This window comes from Pseudopipra pipra, chromosome 3 (genome assembly GCF_036250125.1).
Source record: "Pseudopipra pipra isolate bDixPip1 chromosome 3, bDixPip1.hap1, whole genome shotgun sequence".
NCBI classification, from domain to species: domain Eukaryota; kingdom Metazoa; phylum Chordata; class Aves; order Passeriformes; family Pipridae; genus Pseudopipra; species Pseudopipra pipra.
The window spans coordinates 91,476,503-91,500,926 of record NC_087551.1 but is presented as its reverse complement, the minus strand read 5'-3'; the positions used below and the strand labels follow the sequence as shown (position 1 = coordinate 91,500,926).

The window sequence follows — 24,424 nt, the reverse complement described above, 5'->3', positions numbered from 1 at the left end:
CCCATTTCATTCAAATGGGCCTTTTGCTGCTCAAACATAACAAGTTTTGGCAACATTATTAAAGGACATCTTTCATTCAGGTACCCATGGCCAGAGACTGTTACAGCCCAAAGAACAGTTTTCCGTACCTGCTGGGATCTCAGGATGGCAGCATCAATCTCATCCACCTTCTGAGAGATCGTGTCACTCACTAATCTGTAACGTTCATTGTCCTCTGTTATCATCTTGTCAAGCCCCTCTCTGGCCCTCCACGGCACCAGTTCCAGGAAGGCACTGCCAACTTCATTCAGAGTGTCCAGTAAACCTTTGTTGTTCTTTGCTTCTTTTTTCAGCTCCTGAAAAAGGCCATTTAAAACAATTAAACCATTTCAACATGGCAGTATATGAACAGGATATACACAGTTTGCACGTGTTTTCGTTTTATCAACTATGAGTCAAGAACTGAAATGTTTTACACACATTTGGTGTGTAAAACACAATTACCATACTTATTTTCGGCTGAGCTGTATTAGCTTTTTGATACTGTAAGTTGTTTGACAGAAAGGTGGGTGATTCTTAATGAGAATTTTCAACAGAATCTATCCTAAATGTATTTGTCCAGTCAGTAAGACTGTATGAAATTCTTTGTAATTTTGTAAGAGTTGTTAGTACTTCATGAAGCAACCAAAGAAAGTAAAACTAATGGATGGTTGCAAACTGCAACTCCATAATGAAGTAAATCACCAGCAAGTGAAATCAGCATGCATTATAGCAAAATATGATGAATTCAAGTGATTTCTTAAACGAACAATGACTGGATCAAACTCCAAGCACATATTTACACAAAGGAATGAGTCTTTACCTGTACAGAACCCTCCCCACTGTGGTTTCATTTCTTATATATATTTAAAAATAAATATAATGGATTTTTTTTAAGCTTCCCCTCCTCAACATTTTCCATACTATGCAGCTTATATTACATTTTTTTCTTTTTCAACAAATCTAGTCTAACAAAATCAGTAATATATTTAAAATGCTGAGTTTTTTATACTTTACAGAATTTTATCCATGCCACAGCTAAAGAACCAAAATAACTCATAAGCTGTCAAACAAAGTTTTCCCAGTATTAGGCAGCTCCTTGAAAAAAACAAAAATGTTGTGCTTCTCTTGTGCTAAAAGTAAACCTCAGCCCAATTTCATAAGTGATTACAAAAGATGACTCTGGAAAGGGAGTATGATTGTTAACTACTGCAGCGTTTAGTCAAATGATCTGATACCAGAATCAGTTATTCAAAAAACAACTTTATGTCTAACATAAGTTAACACATAACCTTGCTGAACCACAGAGCAATAAATATTACACAGATTCTAAAACCTACTTTTTGTCTTTCTTGTACTTGGCTTAATTCTTCACCCTTGGGTATTTGAGTTTCATAGGAGAGTAACTCCACCTCTACTTCATCAAGCCATTTGCTGAGTTGCTCATGAGTTGAGTGCAGTTGACCTGCAAGCTGCAGAGCCTGCTCCAAAGTCTTGGATACATCAGAACTCAATTTCATAATGTCTTTGTACCTCGCTTTAATGCCTTCCAGTTTATCTTGAACTATGACCACTTCATCACCTAAAATATGAGAGGGATGTTATTTCCCATGATCACAAATATTAAAAAGAAAACAAAAAAGAAAACAAAAAAAGGCACCAAATTCCAAACCGCACATATTACAAACCCCTCAGTATTTAACTTATAAAATAACTCAAACAACACAAGGTCAATCCTCAACTCTTTTGAATTACCCTAATTACCCTACCATCACTAAAGTCCACAGAGCTACAAAGTTTACTTCAGTTCAGGATTTGTCCTTCTGTCTTTTTTCTGCTTTACTAAGCTATTGGAAAGTAAGGAGTTAGATCCAATATTTAAAACAAATGCTCGTTAAAAAAATTCCCCCTTAGATTCACAATACTTCTTATAAAAGACAAAAAACCTTTTAAAAGGGGTATTGAAAATGCGAAGAACAAAAAAAAACAACTAGACTTTCAATTTCAGTAATATTTGACATCACCATACACCCTCCTTACTGTGCATTTGAAGCACAGATCAAAAGGCTAAAAGAAAAAACAATGTATTGAAATTTATTAGCCTATGTTCAGATGTCATTATAGAATATGCATAATGTCTAAGTTTGGACATATATATATACAAACATATGTATATCTCAAAGAGTTCAAGAACTTTAGAAGTACAGGAAAATCTGGACAGATGTTGATCTACAAACCGACACGTATAGAACTGGAATGCAACTTTTCCCACAGTGTTAGCTCCAGTGGACAAAGCTTCCCTCTTGCACTAAAAGGTAGTTTAGTATCTCGTTCATCTGTGAATGCCTGCAGGGAATTGACTGCATCCACTGCCAAACAGCCTTCCATTATGAGTAATGCCCGTAGCCTGCTATTAGGAATGGAATGCAGGTTCACTAGAATAATTTTCCACTAAAAATAAAAAAGGATTCAATGACAAAATTCTCTACAGGCAAAAAAGGACTTTAGCTCACTTACATTAGTGAACAATTGGCCCCAAAACATGCCCTAGCTTAACCTCAAACCTTTATTAAAATAAACAACTATAATTGCTTTAACCAGCAAATATGAACAATATTTACAAGTTTCACTTTAATCTTCTTTTAAGGACCTGCAAGTACAAGGGAAAAAAAGTATGACAAATCATAGTTTTATGTAAGTTCCCACCTGTTGTTTGCTTAAGAAGTTCTAAGCCATTTTGTATAGCCAAATCAACATTTTGTTTTCTAAGAAGAATCTCTTCCTGAAGATCCTATGAAAAAAGGCCATTTATGTTAGCACAGACATAACAAAATATTCTTTTTTGGAATAAGGATATTGACATTTTAAATCAAATACATTAATGAAAATAAATGAAGTATGAGAATATAAATAAAATTTAAAAAATAATTAAATAATAAATGAACAGAAATCAAAATACCAGTAGTTCAGTGTGCTGTTTCTCAAGCAATTCTGTGCTGCAGTCTTGGACTGACAATCTGTTCAGTTTATCATGGATTTCATTCAGCCAGTTCATCAATTCAACTTCATCCTCCCCAAAAATCTGAGCATTGCTGTAAGCTTGCTGGAGAAGTTCAGACCTGCTGTTGCTCTTCTCTTGAATTTCAATGAATCGTGCCTGAGAAGAATCTAGCTTTTCCTGCACCATATCTTTATCTTCCCTGGAGCTCATAGTCTTTAGAGACTGACCAGCACTAATGGCCTGATGTAAACTCTTATTGTGAGCTAGGACATCATCTTCTAAGGCCTATATTGTATTTTAAATAATGAAAAGTAATGGAAAACAAAATGAGAAAAACATAAAAGAAATGTGAGTGGAACTCAATAAAAACTGAATGAAAAAGGACATATTGCCAACATAAATATGTAAAACTAAAACTACGGGGAAAAAAAACAAACCAAACAAAATCCAGTATGGTAAACCACCGGTATTCTGCAACAGTTTTGACAGTTGTGCTTTACAGAAGCATTGAAAAGAATGACAAAAGCAACTGAGTGGTTTGTATCTTACTTTATGCTGAGCAATTTGCTGCTGCAGTTTGGAGGCCTGTGTTCCAATGGGTTCTGCATTTGCAAGCCTCTTCTCTGTGGTGCTCAGCCACTCCACCAGTGGTTCCAGAGCTTCGTGGAACTGCTGCGCTACCACCGAGATGCCTTCCAACTGGCGGTTCCTATCAACAAGCCAAGGGAATGGGTTATTTTCTGTGATGAAGTAAGTTTGAAACAGTTAAAAAAAAAAAAAAAAGTCCCTTGAATCCTTTGCAAAAAAACAGAAATAATTCAGTCTCATTGTAGGAACCAGTCATCAAATGAAACAGAAATATATCCGTGATACTCAATGAAAAGCAAGGTAAAGTAAAAATCAAATAAAATTTAAAAAAAAACCACAAACACCTCCGAAGGCATTTGAAACTCTTTTAGCCAATATACCAGTTTTGCTAATAAAAATAATATAACTTTATTAATACAATTTTTGCTACAAATAATCTAGCACTCCATTCAGCAAAACATTGTTTAATACTCAATTAGGATAGTTCTCAAGTTTCTAGCTGTCTTAAAGCATAAAGTTACACTCTCTTGACTATTATGCATGTTTTAAAGTTAGGCAAAGCCTTTACTGAACCAGAACATACTGTCATGCTTCCTCAGCATTGTAAAATATCTTTAAACATTTGTTCAATGATGTGAACAGAACTATTTGGCTCTACTTTTGCATCTCTTGTTCTGGATAAAAGCTCTCAATGAAGTTAGTGAAACAACATTAATAAAGCACAGAGACTTGACCTCCAAAATAGAAAAGCAGTATCTAAAACACTTCTGGTTCATATTACTACATTTCAGAGGAGACTCTTGATTAGAGAAAAGGCTTCTCTACAGTCAGTGTTGAACAAATGTCATTCAAGCAGATTTATAGGAGAGATTTGTCCTACATGAAAAACATCACAATATTGTCTTTCAAATAAGGATCTCATTCCAGAAAAAAGTTGTGTTTATATGTGCTTTCCAAGGCTTATAACAAGGTAGACTTGAGAGACTTAGCCATGAACACTCCGTGAAGTATTCTATGTAGTCTTCAAAATCATCCTCAAATTCCCTCTTCATTTCCAGAGACCAGCCAAAGAAAAATGGAGACAAGCTAATAGACGGCTTTGAAAAAGTTGCAATTTCATTTGTAATTAAATATCACCAGACTGGGAGAATAATATTAAATTAAACATGACATTAACAATTACCCCAGCTAATGAGTCATACTCCTTCAATAAAAAAAAAAAAAGAAAGAAAGAAGGAAATAATGGTCTATTAGTGGTTGACTAATTAAATAATCATATTATTAGTACGAGGTAACAAAACAGGTTCAACTAAAGAGAATGAATAGGAGACAGAAACAAGTTCAGTGCTTCTCTAAGCGCCAACACAACCATTTTTTCTTCACTGTAAAGCTTCACTGTTCACTTTAAATCATTTTTTTCAACTTTCCAAATCCTTTCTTATTCTCAATTATATGTGTTTTTCAGGCTACTTCTTATGCACACTCTCCACTCTGAACAAGGCTGTCCTTATCAAACCCCAACCAAAAAACATGTTTAGTAAGCTTTTTAACACAGACTTCTTCAAAGACACTTTACAGTTCATAATTTTACAGGTATTTTATATATTGACAACAACTCATAAATGAAAGTCTTTGTATGCACAGATACTACGTGTATCGCTTTTGTTTTCTTTTTTTAATAGGAACTTGAATTGGTCTGCAATGTCTTTTAAGATACAGTGTTTTCTGTGTTGCTAGAATATATCTGTATACTTTAATGGTCCTTTCTCTTCTTGAAAACTAAGGGAACCCCAGCACCTTGCATATATCAGCAACTGACAGTATGAGGATCTGTAAGTTGCAGAAACTAATCATGTAGATGACATTAAACAGAAAAAGGGAAGAATTGAGTGTCCCCTCTTTGTAGCAGCAAGTCAGGATTCTAAAGTTCCAAGAGTATATAATTATTATTTGTTAAGTGTAAAATTTGCACTTAATTCTACTGCAGAACAGGTTACTGCATCAAGAAACTTGCATTCTAATTAACTGACAGAGATAAAATGTCCAGAAGACATATATCCAGTTAATTCTAGCAGATTGTTGCATCTTAGACTAAACCTTTTTTACAGGCTTTTGGTCTGTTCAAGTCACTTCTCTCCCCTTTTCCCTCATTATATCAACATCAAGACACTACAATGTAATGCAATAACGAGAATGATACTACTTCACACTATAGAGTTCCACATGCTGCTCCTAAACATCTATGCTATTTCTACATTTTTCTTATCCATAAAAGAATTTTAAATACCTTGTTTCAGCTTTACTGAGCAATGCATCCCACCGACTATCCAGGAAACTCAACTGTTTCAAGATTTTCACTCTATCAGCAGGCTCTGCTGACTCTGCAATTTTCTCCCCTTCACGCTTGATTGCCTCAACAGTAGGCTTGCGGTCATCCAGCAACCTCTGGAGAAGCTGCAGAGAAAGTAATCAAGCACTAGGGTATTAAGAAACATTGCAATAACACAAATGTAAAAACAGTAGACTTCCTGAAAATCTGTTAAAGACAAAATCAAACAAACAAACAAACAAAAACCCAAAAAACCAAACCAAACAAACAAAAAAACCAAAACCAAAACCACAATGCCTATACTGTGATAAAAGCGTGAACAATGGTAATCAAAGAGACACACACACGCCACACACATCAACCTCTTCCCCTCCCCAACATAGGCTCATTTTAGTTTCTCAATAGTTTTCCTAAGAACAGCAGTTTCACAAAGCCCAATCAATATCCCTGATTTCTCTGAGCTAAATATGTGCGGCAGCCCAAAGAAGGAACATACAGAGGAAAGAGTTCTACTTCATACCATTGAGCAAAACAAGCTATTTAGAGTATCTGTTATATTTTATAGGAACATTCATGAAAAAGTTGCATGCCCTTCTAGATTTGGCATCACAAAGGTAATTCTGACACATAGAGAGAGAGGAAAATAGATATAAAAACTACTGTATAATCAACTCATCACTTGTTTGAGGTACAATTGAGTTCACTGATCTAGTATGGTAAATCAACTTCTTCGTGAAGAATAACACAGACTGCTGCCTACAATTCTCCCTTTCTCCATTCTGTACTTGTCTTTGGTAACACTAACATTTTGCATCTGCAGATATCCCAATATGACAACTTGTACTGACCATAACTTTATATTAAATCTGTGGGTTGGTAGTGGACCACACAGTCCAACTGCGTGAACTGTATGTTTTATCAGCTACATTAGCATTCTTTTTTCTATAACCATTATTAAAAGTTGCCAAAGTTAATGACAACGATAGTACTTATACATTAGCAGAGGCCATTTCCCAACCGTGTTTCAACTAATTACCAACAACGATCACATCAGGATCAAGAGCCAAGTATTTAAGTCTGTAATCTGCAACATCATCTTGGAAGTATTACAATGAAAATTTACTAGTTTTTATTTCCTACTTTTCAAATGGCCAAATGCTGGATTTTACGCTTGCTCTTTTTCCAATGGACCTTTAACAATCCTTTCCAGATAATGCTAATAATTCTAACCAGACCTCAGATTGCACAGCATTACTCTTTATCTTATGTCCCAGAAGATAAGCACTTCTCCCAGCACTGGACAAAGTCTTCAATTTTGAACAGATGGCTCCTTTAAAAACCTCAGCACACTCCAGCGTATTATAATATGCTTGAACAAATATTATGCTTTGTCAAATACTGGGAATTTATTCTCATTGATCCAGTGGAAGGAGAGATATTCTGAAACCATTTCACTTACTTTCTGTTCTTGTATTTGGGCCTTCACAACTTTGAATTCAGCAGATGGTGGTTTCTGATTAGCCACAAGATCTTCTGTATCAATGAGCCAGCTAAGCAGAGATTCAAGGGCATCCTGAAATCTCCCACAGTGGAGGAGGGCTTCCTGCAATTGTGCAGCACGCTGGGCAACCTAAAAAAAAGTAGAGAATCTCACCTATTCTTTTTATTGCTATGAAATAATTAGCCAAAATCTGTAGAACATCTGTCAGTATCACTAACAAATACTCTCATTTCTGTAACTGTTCATAACAACACTATGTCACAATTTAGCATTAATCTTGTGGGTCTGCAGACATCCAATGAAAAGAAGAGGTTATCTCCAAGTAAATCAGCCTGCTCTAGTAATTCCTTACAAGATAGTCCTGTTTTATACAGCTACAGTATTATGAAGTATACTGACAGGATGTTTGTGTTTCAGATGGTCTCTATTTTCCTTATAGAAAGAGCAAGCCAGGAATCCAAAGTAGCAACTCTTAATAAGGAATAATAATGCCATCAGTGGGAAGAAAAAAAAAGGAAAAGAGAAGGCAAATAGGTGAACCACAGGTATCTGTGGTTCTGCTGCATCACTCCTTCAGGGAGAGCAGAGGAAGATGAGCACCATTTCTACTTCCCACTGTTCTCATTTTCCAACAGCAGCTACTGCTGGAAGAAAACTCCTGAAAAGCACAGAAAAACATCTACAGCCAGTTTTCCAAAGCAGTGGTACCTTCTGATGTCTCAAGCAATAAAATCCTTAGGGTGCTAAAAACAAGCCACCAGTCACACAATGCTGGGCTGTATCACTGCTCTGTGCACTGTGCAGGTACAACAGTGTACCTGAGCATACACAACAGAGTCAAAAAACATGAACAAAGACTGAAAGCTGGACTAGATGATCTCCAGGGGTCCCTTCCAACCTCAACCATTCTGTGATTCTGTGAGTCTTTCCTGAATAGAAATCCAGGACAGACCTATAGAAAGTTTGACAAAACCTTATAAATGACAGCAATACCTCTGGCTACTAGTGATACCTTATCCTTAGACTTATGAACACAGTGATTGTGGAAAGTAAATATAATTCATATCCTTCATGAATATTTAATTTCCTGTATTTTAAAAGACGTCAGCAAGCAAAGAATCAAATGGCAGAACACAACACAAGCAGAATAGTATACAAAATAATAACCTTCTTATTAAGTGTCTTCCACCGGGTGTTGACATCTTCAAGGTCATGTTCAAGGTTTTCTGTGTTGGTACTTTTAGCAGCACTCTGAATAAGGCCTTGGCCCAACCAATTTACCTCCTGTTGTTTTACTTGCAAGGGTTCAATTTCTTCTTTCTGGAATACCTGCAGTTGAAATCCAAGACAGAGAAGAAACATGATATCTTCTGACATAAAATGCACCTAGTGTTTACATGACAGTATGCAACAAAAAAAATCTTAAAATCGTTGTCTAGAAGAAAGGAAGCCATTCCTCATGAGGACCTTCCTAAAAATATTAATAAATCTAAACAGAATAGACTTAATCTAAACAGAGCGAATGAAATACACCATAGAGGGGAAAATGGCATACACTTCCATGAGTAATTTTAGATAGAAGGGAAAGGGACAGAGAAAAAGAGGGGCAGTGGAAGTTTTGGGGGGTAAAAAATGGCACAGACCAAGAGAGACAATTGGGCATTTTTTTCCAAATTAAGACAGAAGTCAAAGTTTAAGTCAAAGAACCAGTGAAGAAAGAGATATTTTAAGGTCGGGTTTAGGAGATTATAATGGTAACAAGGGAGGAGGAGGCACTACAGATGCCGTTGAACCAGTATCCCAGCAGACACCCCAGGAAAATGGGCTTTCATTCAAAGGATACTCTTGCAAATTGCCAGGGCTTTGACCATGCCCAACAGCAGTTTGAGCAGATTTCTGTTTGCTTTATTTTACTCTTGCAGGTATTTAAGCTTTTTTTAGAGCCAGATTATTATAATTAGCAAAAGCAGTGTAAATCTCCATTTGTATTCACCAGCATTAAGCTGCACTGACACAAGCGTCAATGAGATCAGAAAATGGCCTGAAGCCCCTGAATTAATTACACAGGCCACTGAAAAATAACCAATGAATAAACAATGCTAAAGAATGCTCAACTTTTGACCCTAAATCCTTCAGTTTCTATAGCAGCATTCATTAACAGTTTTAGTGTACACTTAGTGCATTCAAAGCAACCTTTCTTAGCATCCTGAAAAGCAGAGATCACTCTGAAAGTACCAGCAACTCTCCTCTTTTGCACCAAACACAGTGTGGCAAGTGACTGCTTTTAAAGCTGCAGACCTCAGGTGGCTGAGCACACTTCCACCAGCTTGACAAGTCAATCTAGAGGCTACACCAAATACCCTAAATATGAGGGGTAAAACAATTAAGGACCCCTAACAGTTTTGTCCTAAAAAAAAAGAAAAAAACCCACAAAACACAACCCCCCCCCCCAAACAAACAAACCCCAACAAAACAACAACCACCCCCACCCCCCAAAAAACTCTAAGACTGTGGTTACATGAAAATTGAGAGTATGGAATGAGTTGGCTGCTCCTAGAAAAAGGACAACGATTGTGTTTTTCTTGACTGTAGGGTAGGGAGGAGGCAGAATAATATTTCCATACAGAATAAATAACAAATTCTTCTTTTATGTGCCATAAAGCCTCATCTTTTGAGAGAAACATCCTACCACAGAGAGGACTGATCTCCAGAATCTGCCCTTTAAAAACGCACACATTCTTTGTGGAGAGAAGCTTAAAATAAATTACAATTATTGCTGAGGCCAAAGTTTACCAGAACAATTTAGCAACAAAGCTTGAAGGATCTCAGATTTCAACCAGAGTGGGGAGAAAAAGATTACAGACCCGACAAACACCCTTTCCTTATTACAAAGTTTCACTTACTCTCTTACCTCATCCACCACTCACAAAGCACTGCAAGATTCAGTGCTTGTAAAATACTACCGTAGAGTCAGATTTGCTTTCTGGCACGCAAATGCAAAAGGCAGCTCTCAGAAGAGGCGGTGAACCTTTAATCTGACTGCTTTGGAAACCACAACTATCTGATACTGTTGCTTGTACCTTGATGAGTAAGGCTGTTCAAGCTGAACACACGGGCTGTAGCTGCCCTTGAATGGCACTGCCTGTAGCCACGCTCTGTACAGACACCGAGCATGGAGGAGGCACTCCAGTCAGGAGTAACAAGCACCAGCTGGACAATAAATAACCCTGCTCAAAACAACTGGAGTAAGCACCTCTCTCAGAATTTGCCCCCAGTTCATTTTCCATACTGACCATTCCACCTGTTTTGGACACCCCATGTGTGCTATGCAAATGACACTGATTACTGCATCTGCTTAATTAATAACAATAATAATAATAAAGTTACAGTTTGGCAACAACAACAAAACAAAGTTTTAAACAAATATCTTAAGGTTATATTACAACTATTTCACAAATCTGTGGATTTTTTTTTTTTATTACCTTATTGGACAAGAGGCCATTGCAGACTCTATCCAAGGTATCTTGAATGCCAGTAGTCCAGATATTGCCATTTCCCCCTGGAAAAGCTTTTGGGCAGTTTACAGTACTATCTAATTCAAGCTGTTGTACAGAAAATGCCATTTCATTTGATCCTGTATGTGCTACACTGAATTCCTCCGTTTCAGATAAAATTTCATATTTTGCAAAATCCAAGTCACTAGTATTTACAGCAGCATTCATATAAAAAACATCTACATGAGGAGGTGCATCATCCACACAATCCTCCTCTACTGTTGTGACTTGCATTTTAGTTTTTTCATTAACTTCATATGCATTTTCCATTTCATTTTTGCCAAGGCTAATACCTCTTCCATCACTTTGAAGAGGATCTTCATGTGACAGAGGTTTCTCTTCCAAACCTTGTAAGTGAGAGTATTTCCCCCCCATCTCTTCCTGATCACTCTCACATGTCTGTGCATTGCTTTGTTTTACTTTTCCAGAGGGTAAAACGTCATGCAAAGCCAATCTGCAGCTTTCTTTGACAGCGACATTCGTGCTTCCATGCAGTGGGGTTTGCTGCTCTCTGCAAATTGCTGGGATATGTGGTTTGAACTGACCTACTGCATGGATATCTTCTGCAGAAGATAGACTCCGTATTTGAGTTTGATCCCCTGCTAAGAGTGTATCTTGTTTATCTTCTCTTTCTGTTGGAGGGCTGCATAAACCAGAATCATCCTCTTCCGAGGTAAGAGAATTCGTACCCCATTTGCATTTGCCCAGTCTAGCTGCCTCTGACATATCAGCAGTTTCGTTAAAGGAGCTTTCACTTTTATTAGTGTAATCTGAAAAGTTGGGTGGAACAAGCATTCTCCATGATCGTCTGTGCTCCTTCTTTTCTGTGTGAGACTTCACTTTGGGTAATCCAGCTGTCCGAATTATATCACTGTTCAGTTTAAGAGCATCAAAGATCATTTTTTCATCTAACTTGTTAGCTTCACGGCTTCGGAGCTCAAAAACACTGGAAGAAGTAAGGACACCATTGGAGCACAAAGTGCTGATGTCCAGTGTTCTGTGACTGTAGGGTAAAGTCCGGTCTGTGAAATGCCTCGAAGAGAGGCTGCCCTTGGAGCCCGAATCAATCTGTTCATTCAACCGCACAGTGTCATAGATAGACCTCTGGGGAACGTAGCAGTCCTCAATATTTAGATCTTCATCTTCTTCCCCTTTGCCAACACATGGAGGATTCTGGCGTAGACAGTCTGGCCTGCTAAGTGGCTTCCCCATCTCCAAAGTATTCACACAAGTACACCACTATACCTCTCTTTTCATGGATTCAGGAGAAACATTTAAAAAACACTAGCAGTCTGAAGAAATAGTAAACTTGCCCTTAGCATAAGATGCATAGACACAAAATATACATCATAAGATATGAGGTGGTTGAGGTCATTCATAATCAGTGCATCCGTTTAAATGTGACTTTACCTGGATGTGAGGTTCCACACCCCCCAAAATATAAAGTGCTTCAGTTAGAAAGTAACAGAAATTTTCCAATGTCACAGAAAAACAAATTATAGCAAAAACCAGCAGTAGCCAAATATTTTAAACATTCAGTGGAAATCTTCATTTATTTTTCCAGGTCAGCATCTGTATCTAAAATCTCCCAAATAAGCCTTCCAAATGAACAGGCATTACAGAGGCAGTACATTATCTTCTGTAGATGACTGCTTAACTGTAATCCATTTAACTGGTTTGCAGGGTCCCATCTCCTTTATAAATAAAACATGGTGCAGCAACTTGTAAAGACAGAATCCACAGTGGCTTGTATAGTCCTGACCAAGGCACGGAGAAAATCTTGGGGTGCGGGGGGTGGAAATAAGTTAAATCCAGAACAGTAAGAATAATAAACCAGTCCTTTACTTTTTTGGCAGTAGCTATAAATAACCTTGATCTGAAAGGCAGCTTATCCTCCTCTTGTACCAGGCTTGTCCGTGGTGCCTCCACAAGTCTCAGAAGAAAACATCACTTTCCACCAGCCAAGCCGATGCGTCCTTTGAGCAGACCGTCGGAAAATGAATGTTTTAGACCGATTCTCCCATCCTGGAGAGCTCTTTAAGGCAGCTGCAGAGCAGAGCAAGCGCGGCGCGTCCCCCGAAGGCACGGCAGGTTTACATTCGTCAGGTCCCGACTACAAGCTGCAGCTAGCGGGCTGCCCTCGCTCCCTCCTTCTCATTTCTGAAGCGCAGCTGCGAAGAAGCAGGCGAGGGAGGGAACCCCCGTCGCGGAGCGCTGGCGCGTCCCGCCGGGCGCGGCCGCCCAGCGCCCCGGCTCGTCCCGCTCCGCGCCGCCGGGAACGCCCCGCGCTGCTCCCCCGGCAACATCTGCTACCGGCCCGCCCGCTCCCGGAGCGCCGCTCGGGGGGCTCCCCCCGGGACTCCCCTCCCTCCGTCCCTCCCCGCCGCCTCCTTATCTCCTCAGCCGCCCGCCCTCGCCTCTCGCTCGGCGCCGCGCAGGGGGCAGGCAGGGGCAGGCGGAGGGAGCCTCGCCGCCCGCCCGGCGCTGACATCACTCCCGCCCCAGCCCGCTCCTGAGCGCTGGGGGAGCGGCCGGCACGGCTGCTTTCCCGGGAGAAACTCTGGGGAGGAAGCATCGCTTTGAGTGCCGCCCGCACCCCATCACCCCGCCCGATAAAGCCGTCATTTCAGTGGACGCCTCCAGACCAAAGTTACACTGAACTTTACCTGCGTATTATTAAAAATAATAATAATAATAATAAAAAAACCAGAGTAGTCCCGTGTTTAGATTAGGTGTTGGAATAGTTGCACATTGCTCCATCTGACATGCAAAGTGAGACGCTCAGTCCAGTTTTGACTCTCTTCAGTCTGATTCCTGACTCTAAGGCAATAGCTTAGGGTGGCATCGGCTGAGAGGGCAGCCACCACCTTAACAACCCAGCTCCCACCAAAAGAAACATTAAAGTATTGGGAAAAAAACTATCTATATCGGCAAGACTTTTTTTTTCCTTTTTTTTTTTTTTTAATGGGATTTATTGCAGCCCAAAACCAGCCTATCAGGACAAAGATTCAAGTTTTGGACATTTACAACTTTTAAATACAGTTCAACACTTTGCACCTACACTTCTAGCTCATAGTCGTGGAGATGAAGGGTTGGGAGACTCACGGGTAACTCACCAACAGTACAGAAGGAGCTGCCATGATCCAGCAGCTCTCCTCCAGTAGAAACCATACCCCTAATGACCTGAGCTGCTTGTGTGACTGCAGCTATCAGTTACAGGGACAATTCAGACCTCAGTTTAAGGACAGCATATGGCACTTAGTGCTAAAACAGCCCAGTGCATTCACTACAATCAGCTGGAGCTTTCCGCATTAAGCAGCAAGCAGAATACACTGTATGCAAGAAATACAAACACACCACACCTCATGTTTATTGATTTGCTTGATAAACAGTCAGCTACATATCAAAACACTAACGTCATGCAAGACAAATTCTCTCTTCCTCCTCTCTGGTGAGCAGCCATATAACATTCAAATTATGCCAAACAGATACTCACTTCTGGATTCTCTACCTGAAAAGATACTATAATGGTAAAGATGAGAAAAGCATTTAGAGGTCCTGTCATCATGGCTATTCTCACCCAAAACACCCACAAACAGATCCTTATTGAATTCAGAAAGTGCTGCATCATTTTGTAGGGGAAGTATATAACTGAAATTAGTTTGTATTTGTTCAACAGCAAATTTTATTAACAGATTAAAAATACCATTTTTCACTGTTTATACTGAAAAATTTCATATGACAGATCAGTCACTGTCAAAGCCAATACTTCAAAAAAAAATTTAAATAGTTGCTTATAATTACCTTTGCTTTTCAACAAAGACCCTAACTGCAGTAGTTAGAAAGGTTTCAGTATCTTATTCCAGCATTTGTAAACCAGTGCATGGGTTATGCAACATTTAGCTCAATAAGAAACCTCTGATTATTCTTTCAATATTATTTGCCTTCAAAACGAAAATCAGAAGACAGACACGCAAAACTAAGAAAAGACATACAGATGTGGCATTTAGGGACATGGTTTAGTGGTGGACTTGGCAGTGCTGAGTTAATGGTTGGGCTTGATGTTCTTAAAGGTCTTTTCCAACCTAAATGATTCTGTGATTCTATAACATAAGCCAATTAAAATCTTAGTTCAAGCTCATTGGCAGGAATACTCAGGCTAGCTAAAAATTCCCACAAAGCCCAATTAGACAGCAACCTCTAATTACTATATCTACTTTTGTTCAAAAATAAAAGCAAAAATCAAATGAACTATATACTGATGAAAGCTGTAACAGTGCCATGTTGGTTTTACTAAGAAGAACGCCTTTTAATGGCAGTACAAAGAATTGTGCAAAGGTTTCAAGCAAGATTCAACTTTGGGTTCTTTCTCTATTTCAGAGAGAAACTAGCTGCAAATGCTGCTTCCACTGCAAAAATCTTAGCACTGTGCAGCTACTGAAACCCAGAGTGTTCGGTTCAGTCCATTTGCACAATTCTTTTTTGTTTTGCTTTTGAAGAATGGTGGCAGACTCAGTGTACCTCAACAAACCTAATTTACTGATATTTCCTTTCAGGACTAATCTACACATTGTGGTACAGACTTTGGGAAAAAAATGTCCTACAAAGCTGAGTGAACTAGCAATTAATTTTGTGTGGTTTATATTGAGACAAATTCTTCATTTGATTATACTCTTCCTGAAGTGAAGTAAGAGACATGGTTCTACTTTCAAATTAACTACTCAGGAGATTTTCATTTACAGAAAGCAAATTTTGTATCTGCATTGTAAATAAACATTGTTTAACACTGACAGTAACTACTTTGAATTTAACACTCTATACTGACTGGAATAAGTAAATTATGAAGAAGAAATATAAATAAAACAAGTATGCATATGTATTTAGATATACATATACAATTCAAGGCCAGTTGTGGGGTTTTTTTAATATGCATTTTAACATCGTGTACTCTTTGTACATGAAAATTGGTCAAACCACATAAACCACCTCTGGCCTACTACACGAGATCCTCCCCTGAAGAAAGTGAAGATTTCATGTGAATACACCTATACCAAAGAACAACTCTTTTGCTTTACTCTTGAGGATTAGAAGTTGATTGTAGTTGACCACAGAAGCTAAAGCCATAAGGAGCCAGACTGTGTTTTTGTGGCCACAATCACATTTTCACGTTGTGTGTGTTTGCGTACGTGCACAAACATGAGTAAATACACCACAAGTGGAGCAGGATTTGTGGGAGCCAGTCTTCCTACAGTTTGCTGTCTCAGGTAGAAGGGTAAAGAGTATGAACAGGTAGATTACATACTGTAATTCTGATATGTCCCAGTAGCACTGACATCAAGTATTAGGAAAGTTGATCCTTATCCTCCTGTTATCATTCTCCCTTCACTAACTACATCCTCACCTAATAAAATTTCCCATTCTGATCTCCCTATTTCCTTTCTTCAAAGACTCCTCACTCTGCTGCTTTATTTCTGCATTTGCTCTTCATTTATTTAAACAATCCCTTCATCTTTCCATCTTCCTCTACCTCCTGTTTAATGGCACTGTGTTTTTACTCATAAGCAAAAGCATGGCCTAAAACAGTTGCTTCAAGCAAAACAGATTTCTAAGCTTATAAATATCTAACATAAATACAATCCCAGAGTAGACTTCTGGATATAAACATGTTGCTATTACTGTTCTTCTTTGTCTCCTCAGGTTTTTTGGTCTTCTTACCATACCAACTCTTGTGTTGTGGGGACACTGTCTCCTTACAAGTCTGCACAGACCAGAGAAGGCTCTTACTCCCAACCTGTACAATTGCTGTGTCGTTTTCAATGCATAAACAAACTACATCACTGACACAACAAACAGGGAACTGGGTTCTTCTACCATCTGCTCATCAGGCTGCTACCTCCTAGAAGCATTGTTCTTTGTAGACAAAGAACCATATATTAACAAAGACCTGAAGCCACACCTGAAGTTTGAAAATGTAAGAAATGCCGTAAAATCTGAAACTGGCTACAACTGAAATCCTGTACAGTCAGTGTAGGCAAGAGCAATCACAGCAGGAACTGTTGTTATTTTCCAATATCCAAAGTGGTTTACGAACCATATACAAAGAAAAGCCATTTGTTTCTTTTTGAATTTGAGACAGACTGGCATACAATTTTAATCCTCCCAGTCTAATGGAAGGATTTACTATGTAACTATTTGTTCAAGATTTTCATCTCTATTTATGCATTCCAAAAGATCATCAAAACTCACAGTAACTTCCATTCGAAATTCCCAGATGAAAGTCTTCTGGTTTAGTTTTCCTTTCTTAAACAAGCAAAATGCACCCTCTGTTGGGCCAGGCATGTAATGACTGGCTGCACAGAGTGTCTGAGCCTGGTGTTGGTACCAGAGGACAGCGTGAGAGACACCTGTGTATGATGCGAGCAGGAGAATGATTTGCTGTGCTTAGTGGCAGAGCTCAAGGAAGAAGTGGAGAGGCTAAGAAGTATTAGGGAAAGTGAAAGGGAAATAGACTGGTGGAGTCATACCCTTTCGACTCCAAAGGAAGTCCAGCAGGAGACAGTGAAGCCCTGCCCCTCCTGCCATCAGGCAGATGGAGCAAACCAACTAGATGGGGGGGGAATGGAAACAGGTCCCCAATCAGAGAGGTAAAGGAATCCCCTCCCGACCCCCATCACCTCCCCAGGTGCCCTTAAAGAACAGGTCTGAGGCCCTGGACCCAGTCAGGCAGAGGGCAGTCAAGAAGAGGATCTGTCTAGAGGGTCTTCAGGTTGCACCCCATCTACCAGACGGATACAACCACAGCTATAAAGAAAAAAAGAAGGGTAGTTGTAGTTGGTGACTCCCTTCTGAGGGGAACTGAAGGCCCTATATGCAGACTGGACCCATCCCATAGGGAAGTCTGCTGTCTTCCCAGGGCCTGGGTGATAGATATTAGTAGGAGACTCCCTGAACTAATCTGGCCCTCTGATCCACTGCTGCTGGTCCAGGCTGGCAGTGATGACATTAATGAAAGAGGTACCAGGCTAATGAAAAAGGACTTCAAGGCACTGGGTCGATTAGTTATTAGTTAATGGAACAGGAGTACAGGTGGTGTTCACCTCAGTTCCTGCAGTAGCAGGGATGAATGAGGAGAGGAGTAGAAAACTCACTTTATCAATAGGTGGCTAAAGGATTGGTGCCACCAGCAGAATTTTGGTTTTTTCGACCATGGGGCAAATTCTATGGTACTGAGCCTGCTAGAGTTAGATGGGCTTCATCTATCTAGCAAGGGCAAAAGGACTGTAGCCCATAAGTTGTCAGGGCTGATCAGGAGGGCTTTAAACTATGTTTGAAGGGGGAAAGGGTTGAAACAAGTCTCTCCAGAGATGAACCTAAGAGTGGAATGCCAGAGTTAGAAATGCTACCAGCAGGCCAGCTGAAGTGCATATACACCAATGCACACAATATGGGTAACAAACAAGAGGAGCTGGAAGCCACTGTGCAGCAGGAAAGCTATGATGTAGTTGCCATCATGGAAAAGTGGTGGGATGACTCGCATGACTGGAGTGCTGCCATGGATGGCTACAAGCTCTTCAGAAGGGATAGGCAAGGTAGGAGAGGTGAAGGGGTGGCTCTGTATGTTAGAGAGTCTCTTGACTCTGTAGAACTTGAAGTCAGTAACAATAAGGTTGAGTGCCTGTGGATCAGAGTCAGGGGGAAGGCCAACAAGGCTGACATCCTGGTGGGAGTCTGTTATAGACCGCCCAATCAGGATGGATGAGGGTGATGAATTATTCTACAAGCAGCTGGCAGGCGTCTCAAAATCGCCAGCCCTTCTCCTTGTGGGCGATTTTAACCTGCTGGAAACTCAACACAGCGGAGAAGAGGCAGTCTAGGAGATTCCTAGAGTGTATAGAGGATAATTTCCTGCTCCAGCTGGTAAATGAGTCTACCAGGGGTGGGGCCTCGTTAGGCCTGCTGTCCACAAACAGAGAGGGGCTGGTGGGAGATGTGGTGGTCAGAGGCCATCTGGGGCACAGTGACCATGAAATAATAGAGTTTTCAATACTCAAGGACGCAAAGAAGGCCATCAATAAAACTTCTACCCTGGACTTTTGGAGGGCAGATTTTGGCCTACTAAGAAGACTGGTTCAGAGGATACCTTGGAAACAGCCCTTGAAAACAAAGGGGTCCAGGAGGGATGGACATGCTTCAAGAAGGAAGTCTTGAATGCACAGGAGCAGGCTGTCCCAGTGTGCCAAAAGGCAAGCTGGCAGGAAAGACATCCAGCCTGGCTGAACAGGGAGATTTTGAAGGAAATTAGGGGAAAAAAGAGAGCTTACCGACTATGGAAAAAAGGGCTGACTACTCATGAAGAGTTTAGGAATATAGTTAGGTCATGTAGAAAGAAAATTAGAGAGACAAAGGCACAATTTAAACTCAATCTAGCCACTTCTGCCAGGGATAACAAGAAGTGCTTCTACAAATACACCAGTAGCAAAAGGAGGGGCAAGGAAAACCTCCATTCTTTGTTGGATATGGGGGGGAACATAGTCACGAAAGACGAGGAAAAGGCTGAGGTACTTAACACTTTCTTTGCCTCAATTTTCAACAGTAAGACAGGTTGTCCTCAGGACAATGGCCTCTGGAGCTGGTAGACAGAGACAGGAAGCTGAATAGCCCCCTGTAATCCAGGAGGAAACAGTGACCTGCTGAGCCACTTGGATCCTCACAAGTCTGTGGGACTAGATGGGATCCACCCAAGGGTAATGAGGGACCTGGCAGAAGTACTCGCCAAGCTGCTCTCCATCATCTACCAACAGTCCTGGCTCACTGGGGAGGTCCCAGATGATTGGAAGTTGGTGAATGTCATGCCAATCCACAAAAAGGGCTGCAAGGAGGACCCAGGAAACTACAGGCCTGTCAGCCTGACCTCAGTGCCTGGCAAGGTTATGGAGCAGATCATCCTAAGTGCAATCACACAGCACCTACAGGATGGACAAGGGATCAGACCCAGCCAGCATGGATTTAGGAAGGGCAGGTCCTGTCTGATCAACCTGATCTCCTTTTATGACCAGGTGACCTGCCAGGTGGATGAGGGGAAGGCTGTGGATGTGGTCTATCTGGACTTCAGCAAAGCCTTTGACACCATCTCCCACAGCATACTCCTGAAAAAGCTGGCAGCCCACAGCTTGGACAGGGGCACCCTGTGCTGGGTTAGGAACTGGCTGGAGGGCTGGGCCCAGAGAGTGGTGGTGAACGGTGCTGCATCCAGTTGGCGGCCAGTCACTAGTGGTGTCCCCCAGGGATCAGTGTTGGGCCCAGTTCTGTTTAATATCTTTATTGATGATCTGGATGAGGGGATTGAGTCTACCATTAGCAAATTTGCAGATGACCCCAAGTTGGGAGGGAGTGTTGCTCTGCTGGAGAGTAGGAGGGCTCTGCAGAGGGACCTGGATAAGCTGAAGAGATGGTCTCATCCAACGGGATGAGGTTCAACAAGGCCAAGTGCCAGGTCCTGCACTTTGGCCACAACAACCCCCTGCAGCGCTACAGGCTGGGACAGAGTGGATGGACAGCAGCCAGGCAGAAAGGGAGCTGGGAGTTTGGATTGATAGGAAGCTGAACATGAGCCAGCAGTGTGCCCAGGTGGCCAAGAAGGCCAATGGCATCCTGGCCTATATCAGGAACAGTGTGGCCAGCAGGAGCAGGGAAATGATTCTTCCTCTGTACTCAGCATTGGTGAGGCCACACCTGGAGTATTGTGTCCAGTTTTGGGCCCTTCAGTTCAGGAAGGATATTGAGGTCCTGGAGCAGGTCCAGAGAAGAGCAACGAGGCTGGGGAAGGGATTTGAACACAAGTCCTATGAGGAGAGGCTGAGGGAGCTGGGGTTGTTCAGCCTGGAGAGGAGGAGGCCCAAGGGAGACCTCATCACTCTCTACAACTACCTGAAAGGAGGTTGTAGCCAGGTGGGGATCAGTCTCTTCTCCCAGGTATGGTCTTAAACTCTGCCAGGGGAGGTTTAGGTTGGATATTAGGAAAAAATTTTTTACAGAGAGAGTAATCAGACATTGAAATGGGCTGCCCAAGGAGGTGGTGGATTCAGCCTCCCTGGAGGTTTTTAAGATGAGACTGGATGTGGCACTTAGTGCCATGGTCTAATAACCACAGTGGTGTTGGATCAAGGGTTGGACTTGATGATCTCAGAGGTCTTTTCCAACCCAGTTGATTCTATGCATTATGACTGTTTTCCAAGGTCATCAAATTTTTAACAGCATAGCTTATCAAATCCTGTTATGAAGGTTTGGTTTTATCATTAAGGGTCAACTAATGTACAAGTCATACAAACATTTGAATCAATATTAGATTGGAATGAAACCAAAGCAGCACAGAATATTCGGTGCTACCACATAGCCATTAGGAAATTTATGATCTTCTTCAAACACTGCTTACATCTATAGGATTTATAAATCTTTCTAATGAGCACTGGAAATTCATTTATTATAACCTAAACAAAGCAAATATCTGTACTTCATTTCAGCACCAAAGCTCAGTTAACACTCACTATCACTGTAATGCATTTTTTTGAGCTGGACAAGGATTGCTTACTGCCATATTATAAAAGCTACACACAGAAGCTCCACAGCACATTTTGGATAAGGATGCTACAGCAAACTGCCAGTATAACAGAGGGCTCATTTTGCCTGTTGTCTTTTTACTAGGATGTTTCTAGGTAAGGGTGACATTCAGTGAGGTAAAACTGGCCAGTGTATCAGAAGACAAAATGGCAAAAAGTAACATCTTAAATCTACATATGCTGAAGCCTATACCCATGTGAAAAAAAAAACCTAAACTACTCAGATGAGCAAAGTGAATGTGGTCTAGTGTGTGAATACTGGAGTCTAAAATTCACACCACTGTGAAGAAAAAAGTTGTGCAATACATGGACATCAAATAGAGACAATACACAGTTTCCCAAAAATAGAAAAGGCAGATGGATTACAAAGGGTAACAAGATAATGAAGAGAGGTGAAGAAGGAACTGGAGTGCAGGAACTAGGAGCTGGGATGCAAAGTTTGCAGTATCTGCCAAGCTGTAGCAAAGGAAAGCTTTTGAGGACCCATGAGAAGATACTAATTTAAAACAGATAAAAAGCATACAGGCAGAACAAACTGCTGTGAAACAAGATTCCTCCAAGGTCTGCATGTAACCAATCTCTTTCCCTATGATGTTTAATAAAGTTGTATTGTGGTAAAATACTTTATAGTAGCAAGAAAGCAATCTTCCTACCTTGAATGTATTCAGCTGCTGATTAATTGTCTCTGTTTCCATTCCAACAGGACCTTGTGACTCTTCATGTTCTTCGGCTCTCCCAAGCAGATTGGAAAATTCTTTTAGCTTACTATAAAACTCCTCAACACGGCGAATAGTATCCTCTACTTGATCTTCCCTGGCTTTTGCTCTGTCTAGTAGCTTGTTGCATTGTTTATTTAAAGCTTCCAAGTCTCTCTTTATACCAACAAGATCAGGAGAAGCTTCAGCTTCTGTGGCTAGCATCATTTTACAATTTTTATTAGCATTTTCATTATTCATTATAAGATCCTCCAACTTTTTCAGGAAATATTTTAAGTCCTCTCTCTGTGTTTGCAATACCTTGAGATCTCTCCCCACTGGAGCCATGCTATCAAGTTCATCATCAAACTCTGCAAACTGAGAGAACATCTCTCGGATGCTGTTTTGGAAATGGCCGATTCCCTGAAGTTTTGTCTCTAAGAATGAGCACCTATCTTCAACCTGCTTGTTCACTGCAGTGTATTCTTGCTCCAAAGATTCAGCTTGGAGCAAAAGGTCAGAAACACCTGCTGAATCAGAAGCTTCTACTACCAGGTCTTGGGCAAGCTTTTTTGCTAGATCGACATGAGGCTTTAAAGCCTGCAAGGCTTTCTGCTGGGCCTGCATCATTGTCAGGTGTTTGTTGCTGAATGACTGAGGTCCAAGTGAGTCATGAGCTTCCAAATGCTCTTTGGCACTTTTAAGCTGTTTTTCAGTTTCCCTGGATGATTCCTGAAACTCTTTCAGTCTTTGTGCCATATTTTCCAAGCACTCTCTCTTCTTATGTAACTGTTCTGTAACCACATTCACATTCTGATTCAGCACCTTCGTTTCTTCTTGAACAATTTCTTTATCTGTTTGACTTGCCCTGAGCAAACTTTCAGCAGAATTATTTAATAGCTCTACCATCCCATGGTGTTTATCCAGGTCCTTCTGCCATGCCTTCACCTGAGCAATAGAATTCTCTATTTCAATAGGGTTTATGCCAACTTTTAATTCACACAGGTTGCTTTGGCACTTTTCTATCCATGGCTGCAGATTTTCTACATGCTCCTTGTATTTGAAGGCTTTCTCCAGACAATCTGTTAATTTATCTTCCCTTTCTTTTACCTGTTTATTAATTTCATCCCAGTTATTTCTGAGTGTAGCAATTTGGGATTGTAATGCTGCTTTGTCAGCTCCTTGAGTCTTCTGTAAAATACTTTCTCCTTCTGCAACAATTCTTTCATATGAACCAATCTGATCAGTCATTGTCTTCTTAAATTCTTTCTGCTCTTCAATTAGTGATTGCAAGACATCAAGTTTGGCTGACACAGGACGAGCCTGGTTCAGCTCTTCTTTCTTTTTGCTTAGCCAGGTCTGAAAGTCCTTAGACGTTTGCTGGAACTGATGAGAAGTGGTGTATGCTGACTGAAGCTGCTGAACATGGTTATCTACAAAAGAGAAGACATTACAGAGATTCATTTTGTCAGATCTGCTAGTATTCAATGGAAAAAAAAAACTAACATTGATTCTATTACAAAATTACATAATCATTAATGTAAGGAAAGCTGGTCCTTTGAATGTGGTGTTTGACTGGCAGACAACCAAGTCAACAAAGCTTTTTGCAAGGGACAGACTCATGCCTATAATACAGCAGAGCAGTGAAGGCATTAGAACATGAATCAAACAAGGTAAGCTTAGCCAATCTGTGTCTACATGAATCCCCTTCAGGCAGATTTTGGGGGTAAAAACCACACAATCGTGTTTTATGGTATTATGAAGTGTAAGCACAGAGAATATTAAGTGGTCTAACCTAGTAGTGTCTAACTCATGGCCTGCAGGCAATATGTGTTCTTAGGAAGATCCTTCGAAGTTCCTTGCAACCAGAGGAAATTAAAAAGCTAAAACTGAGGCTGCTAGGGACAACGAAGCATGATATCACTTGCAGTGTATTACTTGCTCAGTTCTGTGCTCACAGGGTAAGGGAAGGCTGCAGACTACATGCCCCCTTCTGTCACAGGCAGTTTTATACAATTGCCACTGTGTTTCTCCAAGACATTAAGGAGTTCTTGCCTAAAAATTATGATTTTGCCTTACATCTGCCCCAATGAAGTTAGATAGCTCTATGAACAGCATCCTC

At 40.5% G+C, this 24,424-nt stretch overlaps 1 protein-coding gene across 33 annotated transcripts in view; it reads right to left on the bottom strand.

Moving 5' to 3' along the window:
* DST (dystonin) overlaps positions 1–24,424 on the bottom strand; it is a 311,288-nt gene that overhangs the window by 58,932 nt on the left and 227,932 nt on the right. For 27 of the 33 annotated variants that reach the window (XM_064650251.1, XM_064650255.1, XM_064650253.1 and 24 more), the window contains 9 exons: positions 22,261–23,735; positions 8,605–8,766; positions 7,396–7,566; positions 5,895–6,061; positions 3,569–3,728; positions 2,978–3,304; positions 2,725–2,809; positions 1,359–1,600; positions 129–335 (listed from right to left, as the gene is read on the bottom strand). In XM_064650251.1, coding sequence (XP_064506321.1) covers positions 129–335; positions 1,359–1,600; positions 2,725–2,809; positions 2,978–3,304; positions 3,569–3,728; positions 5,895–6,061; positions 7,396–7,566; positions 8,605–8,766; positions 22,261–23,735 — 2,996 coding nt within the window. The remainder of the gene's footprint in view (positions 1–128; positions 336–1,358; positions 1,601–2,724; positions 2,810–2,977; positions 3,305–3,568; positions 3,729–5,894; positions 6,062–7,395; positions 7,567–8,604; positions 8,767–22,260; positions 23,736–24,424) is intronic. The other 6 variants (XM_064650258.1, XM_064650260.1, XM_064650263.1 and 3 more) reach the window with 1 other exon arrangement.